General features: G+C 42.4%; 1 protein-coding gene across 1 annotated transcript; it reads right to left on the reverse strand.

Moving 5' to 3' along the window:
- LOC102016467 (signal-regulatory protein beta-1-like) lies at positions 1 to 20,124 on the reverse strand. Its single transcript, XM_005400819.1, has 2 exons — positions 19,848 to 20,124; positions 1 to 497 (listed from the first exon to the last, which is right to left on the reverse strand). The coding sequence occupies exons 1-2, from the start codon at positions 20,122 to 20,124 to the stop codon at positions 1 to 3; spliced, it is 774 nt and encodes a 257-aa protein (XP_005400876.1).

Consider the following 20,124-nt stretch of genomic DNA (forward strand, 5'->3'; position numbering starts at 1 on the left):
TCAAGGGCTTTGTCCATGTCTGATGAGATGATGATGTAAGTTTTTATCCTTTTTTCCTCTGTTCCTATACTGTATTACATCTATTGAGATGAAGTCACAAATGAAAGCTGTAATAGATGCACCAGGAGGAGCAGCTGGGCAGCCCAGGCTCACACTTCTGCTTCTTTGGGAGGTTTTTGTTATGGCTTGAATCACTGTGGGAGGGTTACTGTTATGCTGCATACAGAAATAAGTTGCGAAGTCTTCAGGCTGCAGGTTCCTGATGGTGAGAGTGAAATCTGTCCCAGATCCACTGCCGCTGAACCTCGATGGGACCCCAGAGTGCAAATTCTTAGCATTATAGATCAGGAGAGTAGGAGCTTTCCCTGGTTTCTGCTGAAACCAGTCCAAGTTCATGCTAACACCCTGACTGGCCCTGCAACTGATGGTGACTGTGTCGCCTAAAGAGGCAGCCAGGGAGGGTGGAGGCTGGGTCACCTGGATGTCACATCGCACACCTGACACGGGAAACACAAACACAACCAATCAGGGTTTAAGAAAATTTCTCTGAAGAGTCAAGAAATAATGAACACACTGTGCTGAGTAAGTTCCCAGGGCTGCCCTTCCTTACCTGGCAGCCAGAGCAGCAGGAGCCCCAGGAGCTGAGCGGGGACCCTCATGTCCATGCTGTGTCCTGACTGGGACTGACTCCTGCACAGGGTGTGACAGCCTATTAAGAAGTCCCTATACTGCTGCGCTCTGGGACATGCAAATCAGCAGGTGTCGAGCTGTGTTAGGCACAGCTGCAGGGCTGGCTCATTTCTGTCACTCAGAGAAGCTTAAGCAACCCAGGCTTTAGCTAAAACCAGGCTGGATAGGATGTGTTGCGTAGACTCTGTTTCTCTCAGTGGCCCACAGGACAAAATTCATCTGCTCCAGTAGTGTAATTAGTTGTGTCTTGATCTCTGCATGTTTCTGCCCGTACTTTTGTCCTGTTTCTTAGAATATTCTATGGGAATGACCTTTGGACATGGGACCAGCTAAGGAAAACTTGGGAGTACATGATGGCCACAGTATAAAAAGAAAAATGAAGGCAATAAAATTTCTCAATCCTTTAAAGTGGTTTGGTTTTCTCTAGACATTGACAGAACATGTTTAAAATGTCTAGGTAGGACATAATCAGTTACATTTTCTAACTCTCCATGCTACAGCATTGAAACACACACACACACACACACACACACACACACACATACACACATGTGATACTGCCTGGGCTCATAATGAGGTCAAAGACCATCCCCATTTAACTCCTTTTAAACATCTCTGGATAATTTGCAATGATTTAGAAATCAGTGCAAGAAAATGTAACATAGCTCTCGCCATGAAGGGAAATCTTTATGTTGCAAAATTTAGAATTGGGACAGCTGTTTGGTGACAGCAGAAAACGCTCTCCCTATTTTTCTACTTTGCCCCTTTCACTATAGAGGCTTTTCAGTGTTGGTGTTAAGGCCTTCATTTCTCTACATGGTTGCAGTGTCTCTAAGGTTCAACCATTATGAAAAGTACATGAGGGGAGGAAACAGAGCAAAGCTCTTACCATATTCTTTTTTAGCAGATCCTAAATTTTTCCTGGCATCTTTCCACCCTTCTCCGTCCTCTTTAATCTCATTATTCCACTGATCACCTATGTCTCAGTATCATACACTCGCATTCTTCCAAAAAAGGCTTGATGTTCTTACCATGTACAGCAAGAAAGAGATGGTAGTTTGTAAACTAAACAAAAAGTGGGATTCTTCTTAGTTTGGTGTTTCACACTATTGTCTTATTTCCACATTGCTTTGCTTATGTTTTATGTCAAACAGACAGTGAACCCTGGAGGAAATTTATCTGCTCAGGTTGAAACAAACCTCGACCTGAGAATCAGATGAAGTCAAATCTCTATCCAGGTGGCAGTGAAGGCTTCAGCAAATATAGAAATAACCTTTCCTGCCCTGGAGTGCCGGAGAGGTTTGGAAGACGGGCCTCAAGGCAGGCTGTGGCCAGCCGTGTGATGCACACAGACGCAGGTTGAGAAGGAAGCAACTGCTGTTCTGAGCTTGGGGCTGAGGACCAGAGAAGGAAAGTGCTCCACACCCTCAGGCCCTCAACCACTCCAAGAGTGGGATGCCAGGAGAAGTGTCTGAGAAACAAGAACCTCAGGGTTGGGTCCAGCTCTTCTCAAAACTGCTCTCACTGTCCTGAGGGGTAAAGGACAAGAGGGGGATCAGCAGCTGTCTGATACCTGAGTCCTGCCTCAGGGAAGCACTGTTGTGCTTAAAAAGATAAGGATCCCTGTTAAAAACACACACATTATATATGTATTATGTCAATGTAATAAATTCTTGGAGAATTATATGATTAACTGAGCTTTTTAATCATTGTTGTAACATTTTATATACTGGCAGGTAGAGTAGGAACAAAACATGCCTTAGAGCCTGGTGCTTCCCCACTGTGAATCCTCAGCATCGTATAACTCAGGACTGACCCTGACACCTGTGGGCAATACATGGTTTTGGAACAGCGAGAGGCACAGGTCTGAATTCACCTCCTGTCTCCTGTGCCTATGCCCTGGTCTTTCCTGTATGGGACGTGTCCAGTGTGTTTCTTGCTCCTCACTGAATGGAGCCTTCAGCGGTTCTGCCCCTCCTCCCCTAAAGGCCGTTTCCACATTACTGCGCGCGTGTCTGCTACTTTCAGAGTCCTGGCCTTTGCTCTCCTGCACAGCACTGGTCAGTGCTGTCCATGGTGCTAAACCAAACTTAATCCACCTTCGGGAAGTTTCAAGTTGTGAGGCCATAGCTATGGAAGATCAGAAATAAAAAAGAATATTTTCAGAGAGTGGCTCATGGGGAAGTTGTCACTTCAGAAAGTGAACCACGAGAGCTGAATAAATACTTCCCATGACCTGGGTGCCTATTGTTCTGTGACTCTGTCACTTCCCCAGAATTCCTAAGATCACACCTCTGTGCTTTGTTTCTCCCTGTGTTAGTTTGCCTCTTAATGATGCATTAGGGATACAACAACTTACAGAATTTTGGGAGTCTTCATGAATTCAGTGTTTTGTTTTGTTTTTTAACACAGGCTTCATGCAGAAAAATTTCTCATCCATTGCTACCAAGAAGCAGAGAGAGAGAGAGGAAAGACCCAGGGAGAAGAACACACCCTCATGGTCTCACCTCCAGTACTTCAAGCCTTTAGACCCCACCCTCTAACAACACTTTCATCTGTGAAATCATCAAAGGATCTATCTACTGAGGAGTGCAATGCCCACGTGATCCAATAGCCTTCCCAAGGACCCGCCTCTGAAGACATGAGGTGGGGGTCTTTTATGTCCAACCATGATACATCACAGTGTTAGCTCATTGTGGGGAACAATCAAATATACTGATTATGTTACCAAACAAAATAGAAGGGACAGTGCTGGGGGAAAGAGCCCCCTTTAAATAGCAAATAATTTAATCCAGACAGCTGAAGACAAATTGAAGACTAATGAGTTTTCTTGTAAGCCAATCTGAACACATCATAAAAAACTTATAGTAAAGTGAAAAGGGGCAAACCTGAAGTGAAACTGGAAACTGCAGGCAAATATCCCTCATTGTGTGGGCTAATTTAAAAGTTGGGTCCTGGAGGCAGTGTAGTTTGCTAATGTAACTGTGACTCAGCTCTGCTACACGTGGGTAATTGGGGATTTAATTTCATGTGTAAGCTACAAGAATTCTTTTCAGACACATTTTCTAATTTCTTCAATTTATTAGACTTTCAGCTTTAGGTATATATAAATGTGATCTAATATGTAGTGAATGTATAAATTTAGAAATTTATTAGAGTAAACAACATGTTCCCATAAATCCCCCCTCAAAACTAAAAATACTACTTTTGCTTTGAACCCACGTGACTCTGTTCCATTGTTCTTGCCACTAGGGGCTGGGGATTTAGCTCAGCGGCAAAAGCGCCTTCCTGTTCTTGCCACTTTTGGAAGCAGTTCTGAAAGTCTTTGTCATGACTGTCTGACAGGGCCTGGTAGCAAATACAGAGACAGCTGTTGGCAGTGCCCGCCAGCTTATGAGCAGGCTGTAATACCATCACAGTGTGTCCTCATCTCCCTTTTCAATGGATCTGAAGGAATGCAACCTGTGACTCTTCCCCAAGGTCAAAATTAACATGAACGATAAATGTTTTCAATTAATTCAGAACACTGAGGCAGCCATGACAATACATGTAAAGAAACTCAGGAAAGACTTCCACAATGATGTGAGAAATTAGCAAGAATGATTGTGTAAATGTGTTGGAAGCAATTGGGAATATTTTGAGAGGAATAAATGAAAATATGTCTTTTGCTATAATGAGTGCTTTTAATTGAATCATGTACCATATTTTGTGCTCAAACCTCAAATAATTGAATTTAATTAGAGTTTTATCATCAAGACAATGTACAAGTCCTATTAAACACTTCAAATAATTAAGCAAGGAGCACACACTTTCAGTCACTACAAGTTAGTGTAAGATTGCTGTGACTATTTGAAAGAACATTGAGGAATGCTACTGTTTGCAACATACAAAGACTTCTGAGTTACATCAAGCAGACCCTGGTGAAATTCTGTGCTAAACATTCGTTAATAAAGAATATACTAAAGAAAGGAAAGGAAACCATCCAAGGCTGTGAATTGAGGATTAGAAAAGCAAAGTCTGCAGCACCAAGGGTAATTGTGAGACTCAGGGACAAAACAGATGAAAGTTTCTTTCTCTCCTTCAGCTCACAAATCCTTCATATCACAGGGTAAACGGTGCTCTAAAGTAATTATCAAACAGTAAACTGTGCTCTCCTGAAATTGGGTACAATTTCTTTTCACTGATTGAGTCAGTATTCTTTCCACTGACCTGCGCGTTGAGTGGTTTGAAGCTGCAGAGACACGAACAACAAAGGCATATCTTTGGTTAAAAGGAGTCAAGATAACCGTCCTCTGATTCACCTTGGTGTTCTCTTTTGGCTTCTTCTAATCATGTATTTTTAACCTTTTTAATGGTGTGTGTAGACTTTTGGGATTAAAGCATCATGTAAGATTTTGTGCTCTTTTGTTTCAGCTATGTTAAAATATAACCATGCACCTTTTCTGGGATGTGGTCTTATTCCCATCTCACCCACAGCAGGAACTGGAGGACACTGGGAACTTCAATCACACGCAAGCTGATGGTCACCAGGCTGTAGTGCTTGACTCCTGCTCTTCCTCCTTTCAACCCCTCTTTTCCTAGTGCCTCTGACACAACTTCTCACCCCAGTGATTCGTTACCACTTTATAAGAATGTGTACAGCTGGTTCCATTTTAGAAATTAAATGCTACCATTTCCCAGAATTCTATATAGATTTTGCTGGAGAAATATAAAACCACCCAGCAGTGACACTTTGGGTGTGCAAATGCACTTTCCCTGGAATCCTTTGTCTTAAAAGTGCAATGATCTGAAATATGTTTATATCCTTAACCAGAAGGAGGCTCAGTTTGTCCTGTGCTTCATTTCTAAGTCTATGAAACCAAGTTAGAACAAGAAATGAAATGACCCATTGGTCTTCTAGATGTAACACCAGAGGAATATTTTAATTGTGATCTATTCAAAACATAACTTTTCTATATGACTACAACAAAAAAGTAGGATTGAATTTTAGATAATTATGTTTGAAAATCATATGTCCTTTTCTTGAAAGATTTACTTATGGCAACACAGTATCAAATGCACAATATTTGCAATAAACTCAAAAACAACATTTGTTTTAAAATGTTTTGTTTTCTTAGTATATGTGTACTGTGTAATGGTGATACTCATCCTAGAGAGGTGGCATATTAACATCACACAGTTTGACATTTTATATCTCCTTTCCCTGCAGGCTCACCCACCTCACTTCATTGCTTGATCCCCTTCCTATTTGTAAAAAGTCTTTCTCCACTTCCTCTTATCTTTTATTTTGTGCTTTAATTTATGTATACTTTATCTTTCTTACATAAGAGAAATAATTCAATGTTTAAAATTCTTAATTTGAGAAAGGAGTAAAAATCTCTAATTCTGAGATATATGAAGTAAAACTCAAATTGTCTATCAGTCAGTTTATCATTTATTTGAAAATTCATTTTGGAGTTAGAATTCCATTTGCATTCAGCAAAAGATGATGGAAGTACACCAGGGATTTTGGGCATTACAGTCTTGTATGCACTGTGAATTTACGACAGGATTCTTGAACACTCAAAATGCACATGTTTTATAAACTTTCCTCAGCTATCTCTCCCTGAGGAGAGTGTGTGTAGACAGTATATAAGTAAGTAAAATCATTTTCCTGTAATTCTCAGTATTATGTTCTGAGAATCCCACTGCAGAATGGTAACTTCCTACATGTGCTCAACTTCTTTGTCCAAGAATCTGCACAATTGGTCAGTTGTGATACTGACAACATTTCTTGACAACTAAGGCAGGAAGGAAACACTAGGATAAGCTGAGAATGAAGTCTTCCTGCCCTCTTGGTCAATTGCTCAAAGTCACCATGCACACAGACCACCCCATTCTGCTGCTGCTTCTGCCACCCAAGGCTGCTGCAGAAGACAAGTCCTTGGCTGAAGAACTGAGAGGGCAGAAAATAGCAACTAGTCACTGAAGTTCCCCAGTATCTACCTCTCAGACAGGCTTAGAGTTGCTGCTCAGCTGCTCTTCAGGAAAGCAGCACATGTGACAGCTGGATAGCCCCACACAGCTTTGATTATGTTCCTGGGCGTATCACTGTGGGAGGTTCCTGCAGAATTTGTTGATGGAAATAAACTCCAGCATCTTCACCTTCAACATTGCTGATTCTCAGTGTGAATTCTGTGCTTGATCCACTGCCACTGAACCTGTCTGGGACTCCAGAGGCTTAGTTGGATACCAAGTAGATAAAAAGCCTTGGGAATTGGTCTGGCTTCTTTAGGTACCAATGCAAATAGGTAAGATAGCTACTAGCAACACTCTGACTGGATCTGCACTAGATGCAGGCTGGCTCTCCAGCGCTGATGGAGAGGAAGCTTAGAGTCTGGGTCATCACCACAACCCCTCTGGATTCTGAAGTATTAACTGATTAGTCCACACAGGATTACAGCTGAGCTTTAGCTCAGGCTTGCAGGGGAGGGCCTCCCTTTGGAATACACAAACCCCCTGGTGGGAGCAGTGCTGTGAGACAGCCTTATGGGCAAGTGGAAGGAGACAGCAGGAGAAGGTAGCTGCAGTGACTGAAAATATCCCTGAAAGGGATATAAGTAAAAAATGTGGAAAATTTGTCTTTAGTACTGGGAAGAATTAATTTTAGACCAAAGTTAGTCACATGGACACAGGACATTGAACAACCTAGAAAGTGCAAGGGTCCCAAGAATGTAAACCTTACATGTTAGATTCATTTCAGAAGTGAGTTACTGTCCTGTTAGTTCTCCCTTATTCTGGAAAAAAAAAAGTGACTTCCAACTCCGCAAGTACAGATAGGCAGAGGGTCTCCAAATAAATAGTGGTCCAAACCCAGCTGAAGAGTTCCATCACAAGCTTAAATGTTTGAAAATATCAGATGCAAGTGTTACGAACTGCTTTTTCCTGAGAACAAAAATTAGTGACTTTTGCCAGTCACAGGGCTTCATGAAGAGAAAAACATGTGTCTCTTGCACACATTGACAGCCCTGGTTTAGTCTGAGGAAAAGTAGAAATGATCTTACACCTCACCCAGTGAATATAAGTTTCATTTTGCCAGTGTTTATAATGTGATTCACACCCATTATAACTAACTCACATATTCCATATTCACAAAGAAATGACATACAGACCATTTAGTACACAGATACCATCCCTGACCCATTCATGTCACTGTTGAGCACTGTAGACTTTGCTGGGTGGAACCGCACTCTGACCCTCTGTACAAAAGACCTGAAAAGGGTTGTTGAGGAAGGAAGAGTAAAGGGGAGTCTCCTGTGATTCACAAGCGAGTTAGTAAATCCCATGGACTAATTGTTTTAGACTGAATGTCTGTGTCCCTTTGAAAGTCATACTTTAAAATTCTTCTCTCTGTTTTGAAGGTACTTTTCGGTATAGCCTTGGGTTCATAACTAGGTGACACCATGAGGGTGCTGTGCTCATAAAGGGATTAGATGCCCTCTAAGGAGAGAAGAAACAGACTTCTTTATCTTTAACTTCCCCATGAGGACACAGAGGGAAGATGGCCATCTACAAGGAAGGAGGTCTCTCATGAGGTTTCCAAACTCTCATTGCCTTGATTTGAGTAGCTCCATCACTGGGACTTTGAGCAATTAGCGTGTGTTGTATATAACACCCAATCTAGAAACTTCTGTTATAGAAGTTGAAACAGTACATGCTTGCCTGTCAATGAGACAGTTTGTCAACAATCACCACAATAAGATAAAAGGCATCAGGAGGATAAATTAGAAGTTGTTTAGTGACTTGAGTGGCACTACTGCCAACACCTATGTGAAAAATAAAGTTTGTTCCTGCATCATTGTGTGTCACATGACTTTGCCTTGGCAGTGTGTTACACCACAGAGAGCTTCCTGTGGGAGTGTGTTATGAGCAATGGCATCCCCAAGCAGTTATTTTTTTTATATAATTTGCTCTGATAGTTAGGAAATAGTATAGGAAATGTCTTCTGAGCCAAATGCAATTTCATAATTACAATTTTGAAAGACCTCTGTTTTTCTTCCTTCTTATCCTAAAAAGATGGCATTTTATACAATGTTTTGTCAATTTATATCCTGCACAGAGGAAGAACCACAGCCTACCCATTCAGCACACATTGTACAATAACTTGCTGAATTCTAAAGGGAGGTATTGGAAAAGCTATTATGAAAGATGCTTCTTAATCTTCTTTGCTTGTGGATCTAAGAATATGAAACCTCCTCCCTAACCCCTGTACCATGAGAGGGGAGCTGGACCAGACCTCAGTGTGCCCCCCACAATCCATGTTTATCTTTTACTTTTGATCACATGGAAAGTTGCTCAGAACACAGCTGCTCTGCTCTCTGTGGGCCCAGACTGCCAGTGGCAACCAGAAAACTGAACTCTTGGCCCGCATTCCTCTTCCTGTTGATTTTCTCCTTATTTCCTCCTTGTAAGGATTCTTCTCTTTTCATGGGCACAGGGACTCTTCCTGCCTACTGCATCCTGTTGCCTGCTTCCAGAAGTGTAGGTCTCCTGACATTTGAACCACCAGGAATAAATGACAACAGCAACTTACACTCACTTCAAATAATGGAAATATTCATCCTCTTCTCAGAGCCGTGAAATTCCAAGTTTATTCAGTTAACCCTCTTCTCTGAAATATATGACTTTTCCCTTATGATTCACATGACCATGTGAGTTAATGAAGAGCACTTCAAAATAAATTGTAAGGGAAATAGGAATGCAGGAAAAGGAAATTCTTGACAGTGAAAAGATAGGTGGATGACTTATATTTATTATGGATCAGTTTTCTTCATATTTCTTCAAATATAGGACCTTTCAGGAGGACTTTCTTTGGGGTAGGCTTTGGAATCCTTATGTTTGTGACATTATAGGTCTCAGAGGTAATTAAGATTCTGCTCATGAGATGCTTTCCTGTAGAAAGATTTTGAAAATGACTGACAGGAACACATGCATGGCTGGAGAAAAATCATTTTGCTTTTCTGGATCTCAGACAGTATCACCACACTCTAGCAACACCATGACTTGGATTTCTGTGGGAATGGAGGATGGTCTCCTAATTATGGAAAAGGCAAGGGGATTCAGGGAAGTGGAGCTGGGTGTATCCTGACCCCACTTCTCATTTTTTCTGTTTTTTAATCCATTTAATAAATATTGATGAACACAGCGCCAATCAGCTGTAAAAACTTCCCTCATATGCAATGATCCAGAGAAAAGTAAGTTATAAATAATGAACGGAGTAGACACTGTGGCTCTCAAATCTCCATCTGACCTAGAGCTTATGTGTGGTGCTCACGTGTGCCTCTCTCACTGTGCCTGTCGCCTTCCCCCTGCCTCACTACCCTTCCAAGGATGTGTGGAACTTCACCTTGTGTGTCATCTAAGTTTTATTCTGGAGTCTATTCAAGTATTCTACTAGGTTTTACTAGTGGAAACCGCAGTAAGTAGAAATATTTTACAGAGCCCATTATGTTCCAATTACTCTCTAAATCCTTCCTAACAATGTATACAAACTCTGTATTTCTTTGATTATTGAAATTTAGGATCTGAAGCCACAATACAATATCATGATACAAAAATATCCTGTATTATAACCAGACTTACATGGCCATATATTTTCTTGATATCTAAAATATATTGAAAATCTTTCAGCATCTGGAAGAAGAATTACCTACTAGAAAAATATAGATTTGAATGACTAGGAAACAGGAAGTTTTAGTTGTCTACACAGGTAAATTACATAGTGAAGGATTCAAACCCCTTATTTGCTAGATACATATGTTCTATGAGAGAAAGAGCATCAGACACAATTCGTGTTTCAGAAACTCCCCCAAATCAGGTAGGACAGTGATTCAACAACAAAACTTTTGCTAGCCTTGCTTGGTTAATCTCAGATCCCTTCTTCCTGTAAGCACCACTACATCAGTGACATAAGATCTTGAGCATATACACTTTGTCATTTCTGCTTTAAGAAAGTTCCTTCATCAAATACTGTATCAGGTAGAACCCTGACTCTGACTAAAGCGTTGTGTCAATTCCAAAAGTTGTTTCTGTTAAAGATATTGGTTGTAAGGAAGTAAAATGCACATACCAAGAAATACAGACTTACACATGTTGAATTATGTCCTAAGCAATTATCTTGCATCCTTGAAATCTGCTTACTGATACATGACAAAGTATAGGAAGCTCAGTGAGGAGAGGCCAGCTTTCTCTACAAATCAGATGGTTAGAAGTACTACTAGCCATGTGAGCCTCAGTTAGGTGAAACCCATTTCTAGAGCCCAGGCCTGGACATCCATTCCTGAAGGCATAGCATTTAACCATCGGGCTCCCTGTGATGGTTGCAAAGGGTGACTAACTCACCTCTACTTATTGTATCAGTGCAACCATTGACTTCACCTTTATTGATGACGTGATTTAGAATGTAATTCTATTGGGAAGCCACGGTGGCCAATCTTGGTACATTTAAAAAGTCCAATTACCACTGTAACCCACCTAATTTTATTTCTAACCCTGATGTCCTGTTACTTCTAAAGCCTGATATTAGCATTCAATATCATTTAATTGACTCTCTCTTGGCAAAATTAAATGAGATGTAGCACTTGAAATTATCCAGGGCTGTGATTTCCTTCCTTAAGGCCATATTTCACTATGACAATGGTTTGCCATCAGCCCAGTATAAATCTTTCTTATTTCCACAGAAATTCTCAATCCTTAAAAACTCTAAAATAAAAGAATCATCAAGATTAATTGGGGACTCTAGCTTTTTTTTTTTCTTCTCTAAACTAAGTGACTGCCTTGTTAATTTCTCATACTTACTAGTACTTCAGCGATCCATGTCTATTTGGTTACATAGAGAAGGAAGAAACTGACACACATCACCTACAGCCACATCCTTTCAGAGATCCTTTCAGAGCATCTGTCATTTCAAGTCATGAGGGTACTGTTGTACTTATGATTCCTGTTCATCCAGCTTTGGGTCACCCTTAACTAAAGGGTAACTAATTAATAGTTCTTATTGTTCTCCAAGACCTCCTGAATTAAGTTCCTAAAGAATATTAAAAATAGGTATCAGAAGGACAACCTAAAAAATATACCACCAAAGTGAATGTGTACATTTCTGATGTATAATTGTGTCCTGCAACTGGTCCAAAAAATTCCAGGAGATTCCAAAAGATTCCAAAAGATTCCAGGAGAAAAAATTCCAGGACACTCAGTCCATATAGTAGAGACATGTCAAGTCCTGATAAAACAACTGAATTCAATACTAGAATAATGTTTGTAGTAAAGGAATGATATATAAACAAGTGATTTTAAAATATCATTGTCAATAAATTAAGATTTATTACTTCCTTTCTCTGAGCTTTGATATGCATCTCCTCACCAGGACAAGTGGTATTCTCTGAACCTTATTTGAAGACATCTAATTTCGTGCATGACCTGAATTTCTAGCCTTCCAGGTGCTTTTGTGATTTTTATTGATACGTTTAGTTCACATTATTATTTCTACAAAACTCCTTTGGGAACTCAGCTGTTTTCCTGTTTATGGACAGAGTTTGATTTGGGCCCAAGGTGAAGGGCTGTGAGATTCAGAGTGGGACATTCTCTGGCAAGTGGAGGTGAGAACAAAATCCCCAAACCAATTTGCTCTGCAAAATTCAACTCCAATTGTCCCTAACACAGGTTTTAGTATTTTGCTGTATTTTATAAATTTGATAATTCTTTCCGATTCTAAAATCCTTTAGTACACTGACTTATTATGGTATTTGATCCCTTCACCGGAAAGTAATATTTCTTTCAAGTTTTACCACACAAAAATGTCTCCAAATAAACTTTTGTATTGAAAATAAAGGAAGGTGCACTATGTTTAGAGCATCTGAATTCAAATAGATATTTTCATCAACAGTTCCACTGGAGCAAAACCCTTTAACTGAATTACAGCTGAAGTGAAAGACAACTCCTTCCACCTGCTATGGGTCTCCTGTGTTGTTAGGGTTTTCAAGGGAGAACATTTAATACAGGGCACATAATTTATAGGATTATTTTATAATGTTCACCTGAAGGATCAAATGTAAAGAGTGCAGAAGATCCATCCACACTCTAGAGACCCAAAGATCCAGCTGAGACCTGGATCCCACAGCAATGTATTGCATGAGTCCAGCTGAAAACCCAGATCCCATGGCAATGTCCTCCATGAGAGCAACTGGAAGCCTAGAGCCCAGGACAATGTCTCATGCAAGTGTGAAGGGCCGAAGGTCAATGGTAGAAGCTAGAAAGTCTGTGTCAGTGGGATGAAGAACTGTGTGAGCAGGCTGAGGTATCTGCACTGGAGCCAGGAAGTGATGCTCAAAGTAAGGATCAAAGCTCCCCAGAAAAACACCAGCCATCCACAGTGACACTGAGGTCCCAAGCTCTTGTGAGGATAGCTAAGTTCATATCAGGATAGGCAGCCCGACAAGCTTCTCCAGGAGAATCAACAGCACACCATCCTCTCCTGCAGTTCTCTTTTTGTGCTGTTAGCAACAGTTCTCAGGTGGGTCTTCCACACCCAGCACCACACTGACTCAGCTCAGCTTGGTGTTATAAGGTGGCCGTTAGTTAGTCCCGTGCATCCTGTTAGATCTCCATCATCCTCCAGCAGCTGGGGGCGGGGAGCAGTGACTCTGCATCCATAAGCTGCTCTCAGTGACAGCAGGAGGCTGACGGCAAGCGGACACATTTTCAACGGCAGAATTCTGAAGCATTTGGGAAACATATACTTTTAAGAAGGTTATTTTCTCCTTCTTTGGTGTTTGTTTTATCACTTTTGTTTGTTTGGGGTTTTTTGGTATTTATTGCTTCTGTTTGCTTTAGAAAATTTTCTAAACAATATGTTGATAAGAAACTTGATGTAAAAGTGTTCTATATTTCACATAATTACCTGTCTTTTCCAGTTTTGTCTAGGACTTAAGGATGTTGCCTGACATTATCTGGTGTTCATAGATTATACTTGCAAAAGCCTTTGACCAGATTTTGGGGCCAGGTCTTAACAAAAAAGGTTGAGGAGATAGGGATCCCCTCGGCTGTCCACTCTCTCCTCAGCATCATCCCCATCTCTTCTAGGAGTACATTTCTCAGAACCACTTTCCTTCCATGCTTTAGTGTAGAGCTGAATATGTAGAGATAAGCTTATGAGATTTGAAGGATTGAGGAAGATTTAATACTTTGAAAATCAGTAGGCAGGGGGCTGGGGATTTAGCTCAGTGGCACAGCACCTGCCTGACAAGTGCGAGGTCTTAAGTTTCATTCCCGGTACCGGAAAAAAAAAAAAAAATCAGTAGGCAGACACATGAGGAGCAGCTAGGGCTGAAGACTCAGACACAGAGGTGCTTCTAGCAAGTGACAATGGGATTTTGCTGCTGGCTTTTCTCTGCAGGGCAGAGGATCATACATGGAAGAGCCCCGTTGCTTGGTGCTTCAGCAGTCTGTGGGATCAACCATGTCTGATACCACATTCTCTGACTTCCTCAGGACAGTAAAAGCTGTGTTGTACTCTACAATTCTCTGTATTAAAATGTCCCAGCCTGGAGTACCTTGAATGACTTCTCTTTTACTCTGTGAGTTCCTAATGAAGGTAGAACCTCGAATCCCAGACATCACACTCTTTCTTTTCTCACAGGAGAGGGTTACCATGTTTGTGCTACTGAGGTTGAGGAAGAAATAAAAAAAAGGAATCATGTTGCAAAAGGATTCCTTCACCACTCCAAAAATCTCACAATGAATTTTAAAGTCTGGCTGCATCTAGGAAATGTCCTCAGCAGTTAGAGATGTCAGGGGGAACAGCTGGGGCACCCAACCTCACACTTCTGCTTCCTTGGGTGGTTTGTGTCATGGCTTGTATCACTGTGGGAGGGGTACTGTAATCCTGTTGACAGTAGTAAGTTGCAACATCTTCAGGCTGCAGGCTGTTGATGGTGAGAGTGAAATCTGAGCCAGATCCACTGCCCCTGAACCTGGATGGGACCCCGGAATGCAGGTTGGATACATGGTAAATCAGGAGGGTAGGCGCTTTCCCTGGTTTCTGCTGATACCAGTCTAACTCAGTGCCAATGCCCTGACTGGCCTGGCACCTGATGGTGACGGTGTCCCCTAGAGCTGCAGACAGGGAGGATGGAGCCTGGGTCATCTGGATGTCACACCTGACACCTGACATAGGAAAGATAAAAAGAGAAATCCACACAGTCAGTCACGCTGTAAGAAACTTTCCTTGAAGAGGCAGGCAGCCTTAACCCCACTTGGGTGTGTCCTTCCCAGTGTGACCCTCCTTACCTGGCAGCCAGAGCACCAGGAGCCCCAGAAGCTGAGCAATGACTCTCATGTCTGTGCTGTGTCCTGACTGGGACTGACTCCTGCACAGGGTGTGCTGAGCTAATGAGGAAGGGCAGTGGGCTGCATTCAAAGCATGCAAATCAGGAGGGGCTGAGCAGGACCAGGCACAGCTGCAGGGCTGTTTTATTTCAGGAAGTCAGGAAAGGTCAATGGACCCTGGTCACAGACATGACCCACCTGTTCCAGATTTTGGCAGAAACTGTGTTTCCCTCTTTGGGGTCCTGGGACAGAATCATTGCGCAGTTAGTAGTGTGGTTCTTCTCTCCTGCTTTCTCCATGTTTCTTTCCTGATTTTAACTCATAGTTCTAAGGAAATAACCCTGGGAGATGGGAGAACTGAAAAACCCTGGGAGTATTTCACGGTGCAGATGTAAAAACAGTAACAAATATACTGGAAGTTAGAAACTCTTTGAAGCTGCTTGAGTTTCTCTGGACATTGATGCCACATGGCTAAAACGTTAAGGTGGACACACTGCACTACGGCTTCCCTTTCTTCGTGCCTCAGTCTCCCCACCTTTATACACAGACACACATTATCCTGCCTGTGCTCCTCTAACGAGGCCAAAGGGTCTGCCAGCCTCTTCCTCCTAAGTAGCTTTCAGAATAATTTACAGTGATTTCAAATCCATTGAGAAAAATGCTAAGAGCTTCTTCAAACAATAGACACAAATGTTGGAGAATTTAAAATTCCTGTTGCAGTTTGGAGAGAGCAGAAAGGACGCATTCTTCCTATATTTTTCTCCTTTCCCTCTATCTTCACATAGGTTTTACAATCCTGGCCTTAAAGCCTCATGTCTTCCAGAGGGCTACATTGCCTCTATGCATCAAGTATTCTCATTACATTCCTCAGAAAAGCACAGGGCAAAACTGTTTTTTATTGTTGTATAGGAACCACAATCCTTCACAGCAACTGCCCACCCTTCCCTCTCCCCTTTAATCTAATTTCACGGCTGACCACACCTGTCTCACAATATTCCCACCTGCCTGGCTCTGGAAGAGGCTTGTCTTCCTCACCAGGAACCATGAGATATCGCTTGAGCTCTGTAAACCAAAGGAAACCTGGGATAGTTGCTGCGTTGATATTTCACAACACATGCTCTAATTTAACGTTGCTTTGCTTATGTGTTAAGTTAGATTGGTCAGAAAGATGTGAGGGAAAGCTTTATGTGGTGAAGTTGGAACCAGCCAGGTGCTGAGAATGACAAGCTCTCAGATTCCTAACTTTCCAGGTACTAAGCTGTCTTCAGCAGGGGTGGACAGGGACAAAAGCTATGAGGCCAGCACAGGCTCCAGCACTGCTATCATGGAAGAGATTGGAACAGCGGCCTAGGACCAGGGTTCCAAGTCTGGGCTATGGAGGCAGCAGCTCCTTTATGGAGCCATTGGGCTAAGGACCAGGGGAAGAAAGAGTTTGGTCTCCGCACAAGCACTGAAGCAAGCCAAGAACTGTGGCCTGGAATGGAGTCTGAGAATCTGAGAGCCCAGAACTGGGACGACCTGTCCGCAACACTGTTTGCATGGCTCCTGAAAAATCAAGAACAAGTGAAAAGTGAACAGATGTCCCCTCTGAGAGACTTGTCTTATTCAGGCTTTGCTTTGCTTAGAAAAATATTTAAACCCCAGTCAGACATATAAGTACAAGGATATTGTGGTACTCTAATAGAGAAAGTATTAAGTTAACATTAAAAATTGATAATTTTTATTTTGAACATAACATTTTAAATTGTGGCAAACTGCATATGAGCACTGAAAAACCACATTGGTCATCATGAAGCTCAGAGGCCTGTCTGATACCTTAGGACCGTGCGTACTGCTGACTCTGGGAGCAGATGGGTTGTTAGATTTGAAGTCCCATCTAGTCTGTCACTGACCTTTGTTATCTCCACCCAAGGGGCCATTTTCAGGTCTGTCTGTTCTTCTTCACTGAACGGAGACTTCAGGAGCTTCTGTCCCCTCCTCCCTGTACTTCAGAGGGCCACTTCATGATCTCTGTGCTGCTGAACTTCAGATACAACGCCCTTGTTTCTCTGTCCAGCGCTGACCCAGAGTTCTAGGTGCTCCAGGCCTCTTTCTGGAGGAGATTTTTTGTCAAGGTGAAGTTACTGAAGATCACCAAGAAAACAGAAAATAACCAGGAAGTAGCACATGGGGGATGTGGCCCACTGTGACCACAGCCCATCAGACAGTGAGCCCTGAGAGCTGGGCAGACACCCCAGGGACTTAGAGCTCCCTTTTGATCAAGGATCAATACCACTTCCACTTCCCATTTCTAAAATGTGTCCTTCCTTTATCCTGGGGTTTGTTTGCCATCTAGTGGCAGCTTTGAGACAGAGCATCTTACAGAATTTTCAGTTTGCAGTTCCAATGTCTTGACCGTGACTTTTCTGCTCATTTCATAAATCTGATGCTATTGCGTCTATCAGTAGACTCTGTTAGATGCTCCAACCAATTTATCTTCTCTATAAATTGTCTGTACAATTAAGGACAAATATCAGTTACCTAGAAATTCTGAAAGCACAGTGGTCTTCATGCAGCTGAAGTTCTAGGTGGTATGATCAACAGGAGGGGCCCAAAATGCTGTTTTGGTGAGGCACGGGCAGCCTTGAGGAGCCCAGCCAGGCTCACCAGAGGGTGAGGGATTGAGGCCGAAGGTGCCTGGTCTAGAGCGGTGCATCCAGCCCCATCATCCACAGCCCAGAATCCCTCACAGAGCTTGTTGTGGGAACCCCAGCAGCTCGGGCAGGGTCCTGTACAGAGCTCTGCATTCAGCAGTGTGGATGCTGAGGCCGTTGGGACAACTGAGGCAGGAGAAGGTGCCACATACACTGTGACTCCTGCATTTTATCTCCATATCATCTCTGTCCACCCAATGCATATGTGCAGGGTACTGAGGGTGGAGGTGAACTGTCAGGGTGCAGGGAATATGGGTGGCTCTGCACACCTGTAAAAATTCTCACTGTCATGGAATTCTGTGACATGATCCCTCTGGCTGAACTGTTGGCAGAAGTGTAGACTTATGCCACCACTGTGGAGATCAGTGTGGAGATTCCCAAAAAACTAAGACTAGGCTTCCAGTTACCTAGCTATTCCCCTTCTGGGTATCTTTCCAGTAGAATTAAAAACATCATACCACAGCAATATATGTGCACCCATGTTGATAGTAGCACAATTTGTCCTAGCTAAATTTTGGAAACAACACAGATGTCCATCAGTGGAGGAATGGAGAACAAAGATGTGATATTTTTATACAATGGAGTATTACTCAGTTATGAAGAAGGACAAATTGGAGACATTTATTGGTAAGTGGATGCAACTAGAGACCATACTTATAAGTGAAATAAATCAGACTTGAATGGGTAAACATCATATTGTATCCCTAATGTAAGCAACTGAAGGAGTAAATCAGATCTAAAATGTACATTGGATATTCTGAAAGGGAAAGAAACTGTTCAAAAGGAAAGAACAGCTGGGAAGGGGTAAAGGAGAAAAGAAGGAAAGGAAAGAAAATATACATATAGAAGACATATATTTATATTATATGTATGTACAGGATAGCTAAGATAAGTATACTAATTTCTGTTAATGCATTGAAAAGAATGGTTTGTGCTAACGTTGTCTGATCAGATGAAGACATGGAGAAGTACACACACTCATTACTAAGTATGAAAAATTAACAAGAGATGCATTTAGTATGGAAAAATCCTGTGATTGCACGCTAGTCCAAGTGATTCTTTTTGCCTTTAATGTATTTGTAGAATTCAAAGACTGAGCAGGTTCAGCGCATATAGAAATCACTAGGTTGGTACATGATCAGAGGGAAGGGCTGGAAACTCACAAGAAGACTTGCTTTAAGCAAGTGACAGAATCATAACACCACTCTAGATTTTCTCCACAGCCTTAAGATCACAGTGAGGCGGCTCATTCTGTGGTATTACTGCCATCTGGGGCAACCAGAGAACTCTCCATTGCTAGTATCCGCTGCTCTGAGCACCTCAGGACAGTGAAAGCTGTAGTTAGATTACAATTCATTGCATTAGAGCAATTACTGCTGGAGTATTTAAATAACTCTTCTTTGGTTCACTGAGCTCCGAAAGATTCCACAACAAGAATCCTCAGGCATCATACACTTTCCTTCATATTAAGGTGTTTGATATTCAGAGCTCTTGGGATTGAGGTGAAGGAAAGGCAATTATGACACAGAAGAGAAACGCTGATTTCTTCTATAACATCCTCCAGTGACCGTGAAGGCCTGACTGCATCTAGAAAACATTTTCAGCGGGTGGAGACCAGCTGGGGCAACCCAGCCTCACTGTTCTGCTTCCCTGGCAGGTTTTTATGAGGGCTTGTGTCACTGTGGGAGGGGTACCATAACCGTGCTGATAGTAATAAGTTGCAACATCTTCAGGCTGCAGGCTGCTAATGGTGAGAGTGAAATCGGTCCCAGATCCACTGCCACTGAACCTCGATGGGACCCCAGAGTGCAAATTCTTAGAATTATAGATCAGGAGAGTAGGAGATTTCCCTGATTTCTGCTGATACCAGTGTAAATAACTGCTAATACCCTGGCTGGCTTGACAGGTGATGGTGACTTTCTCTCCTAAAGATGCAGACACAGATGGAGACTGGGTCACCTGGATGTCACATATGACACCTGACAGAGGAAAGAGAAACAATATTTACATAATTAATCATGTTTAAAAGAACTTCCTGAAAGTCTCAGGTGGCTCTGACCATACAGTGCTGAGGAAATCCCCAGGGCTGCCCATCCTTACCTGGCAGCGAGAGCAGCAGGAGCCCCAGGAGCTGAGCGGGGACCCTCATGTCCATGCTGTGTCCTGACTGGGACTGAGTCCTGCACAGGGTGTGACAGCCTATGAAGAAGTCCTCAGGGCCTGGGCTGTGCTCTGGGACATGCAAATCAGCAGGGTGGGCGGGGTGGGCACAGCTGCATGCCTGGCTCATCTCAGTGACTCTGCACAGGCACGGGGCCCCCGGTGTCCCAGATGCAACCACACTGCCATAGATGTGTTTGCAGTGGATTTTTCCCAT

This window comes from Chinchilla lanigera, unplaced genomic scaffold (genome assembly GCF_000276665.1).
Source record: "Chinchilla lanigera isolate Chin_1 unplaced genomic scaffold, ChiLan1.0 scaffold00069, whole genome shotgun sequence".
NCBI classification, from domain to species: Eukaryota; Metazoa; Chordata; class Mammalia; order Rodentia; family Chinchillidae; genus Chinchilla; species Chinchilla lanigera.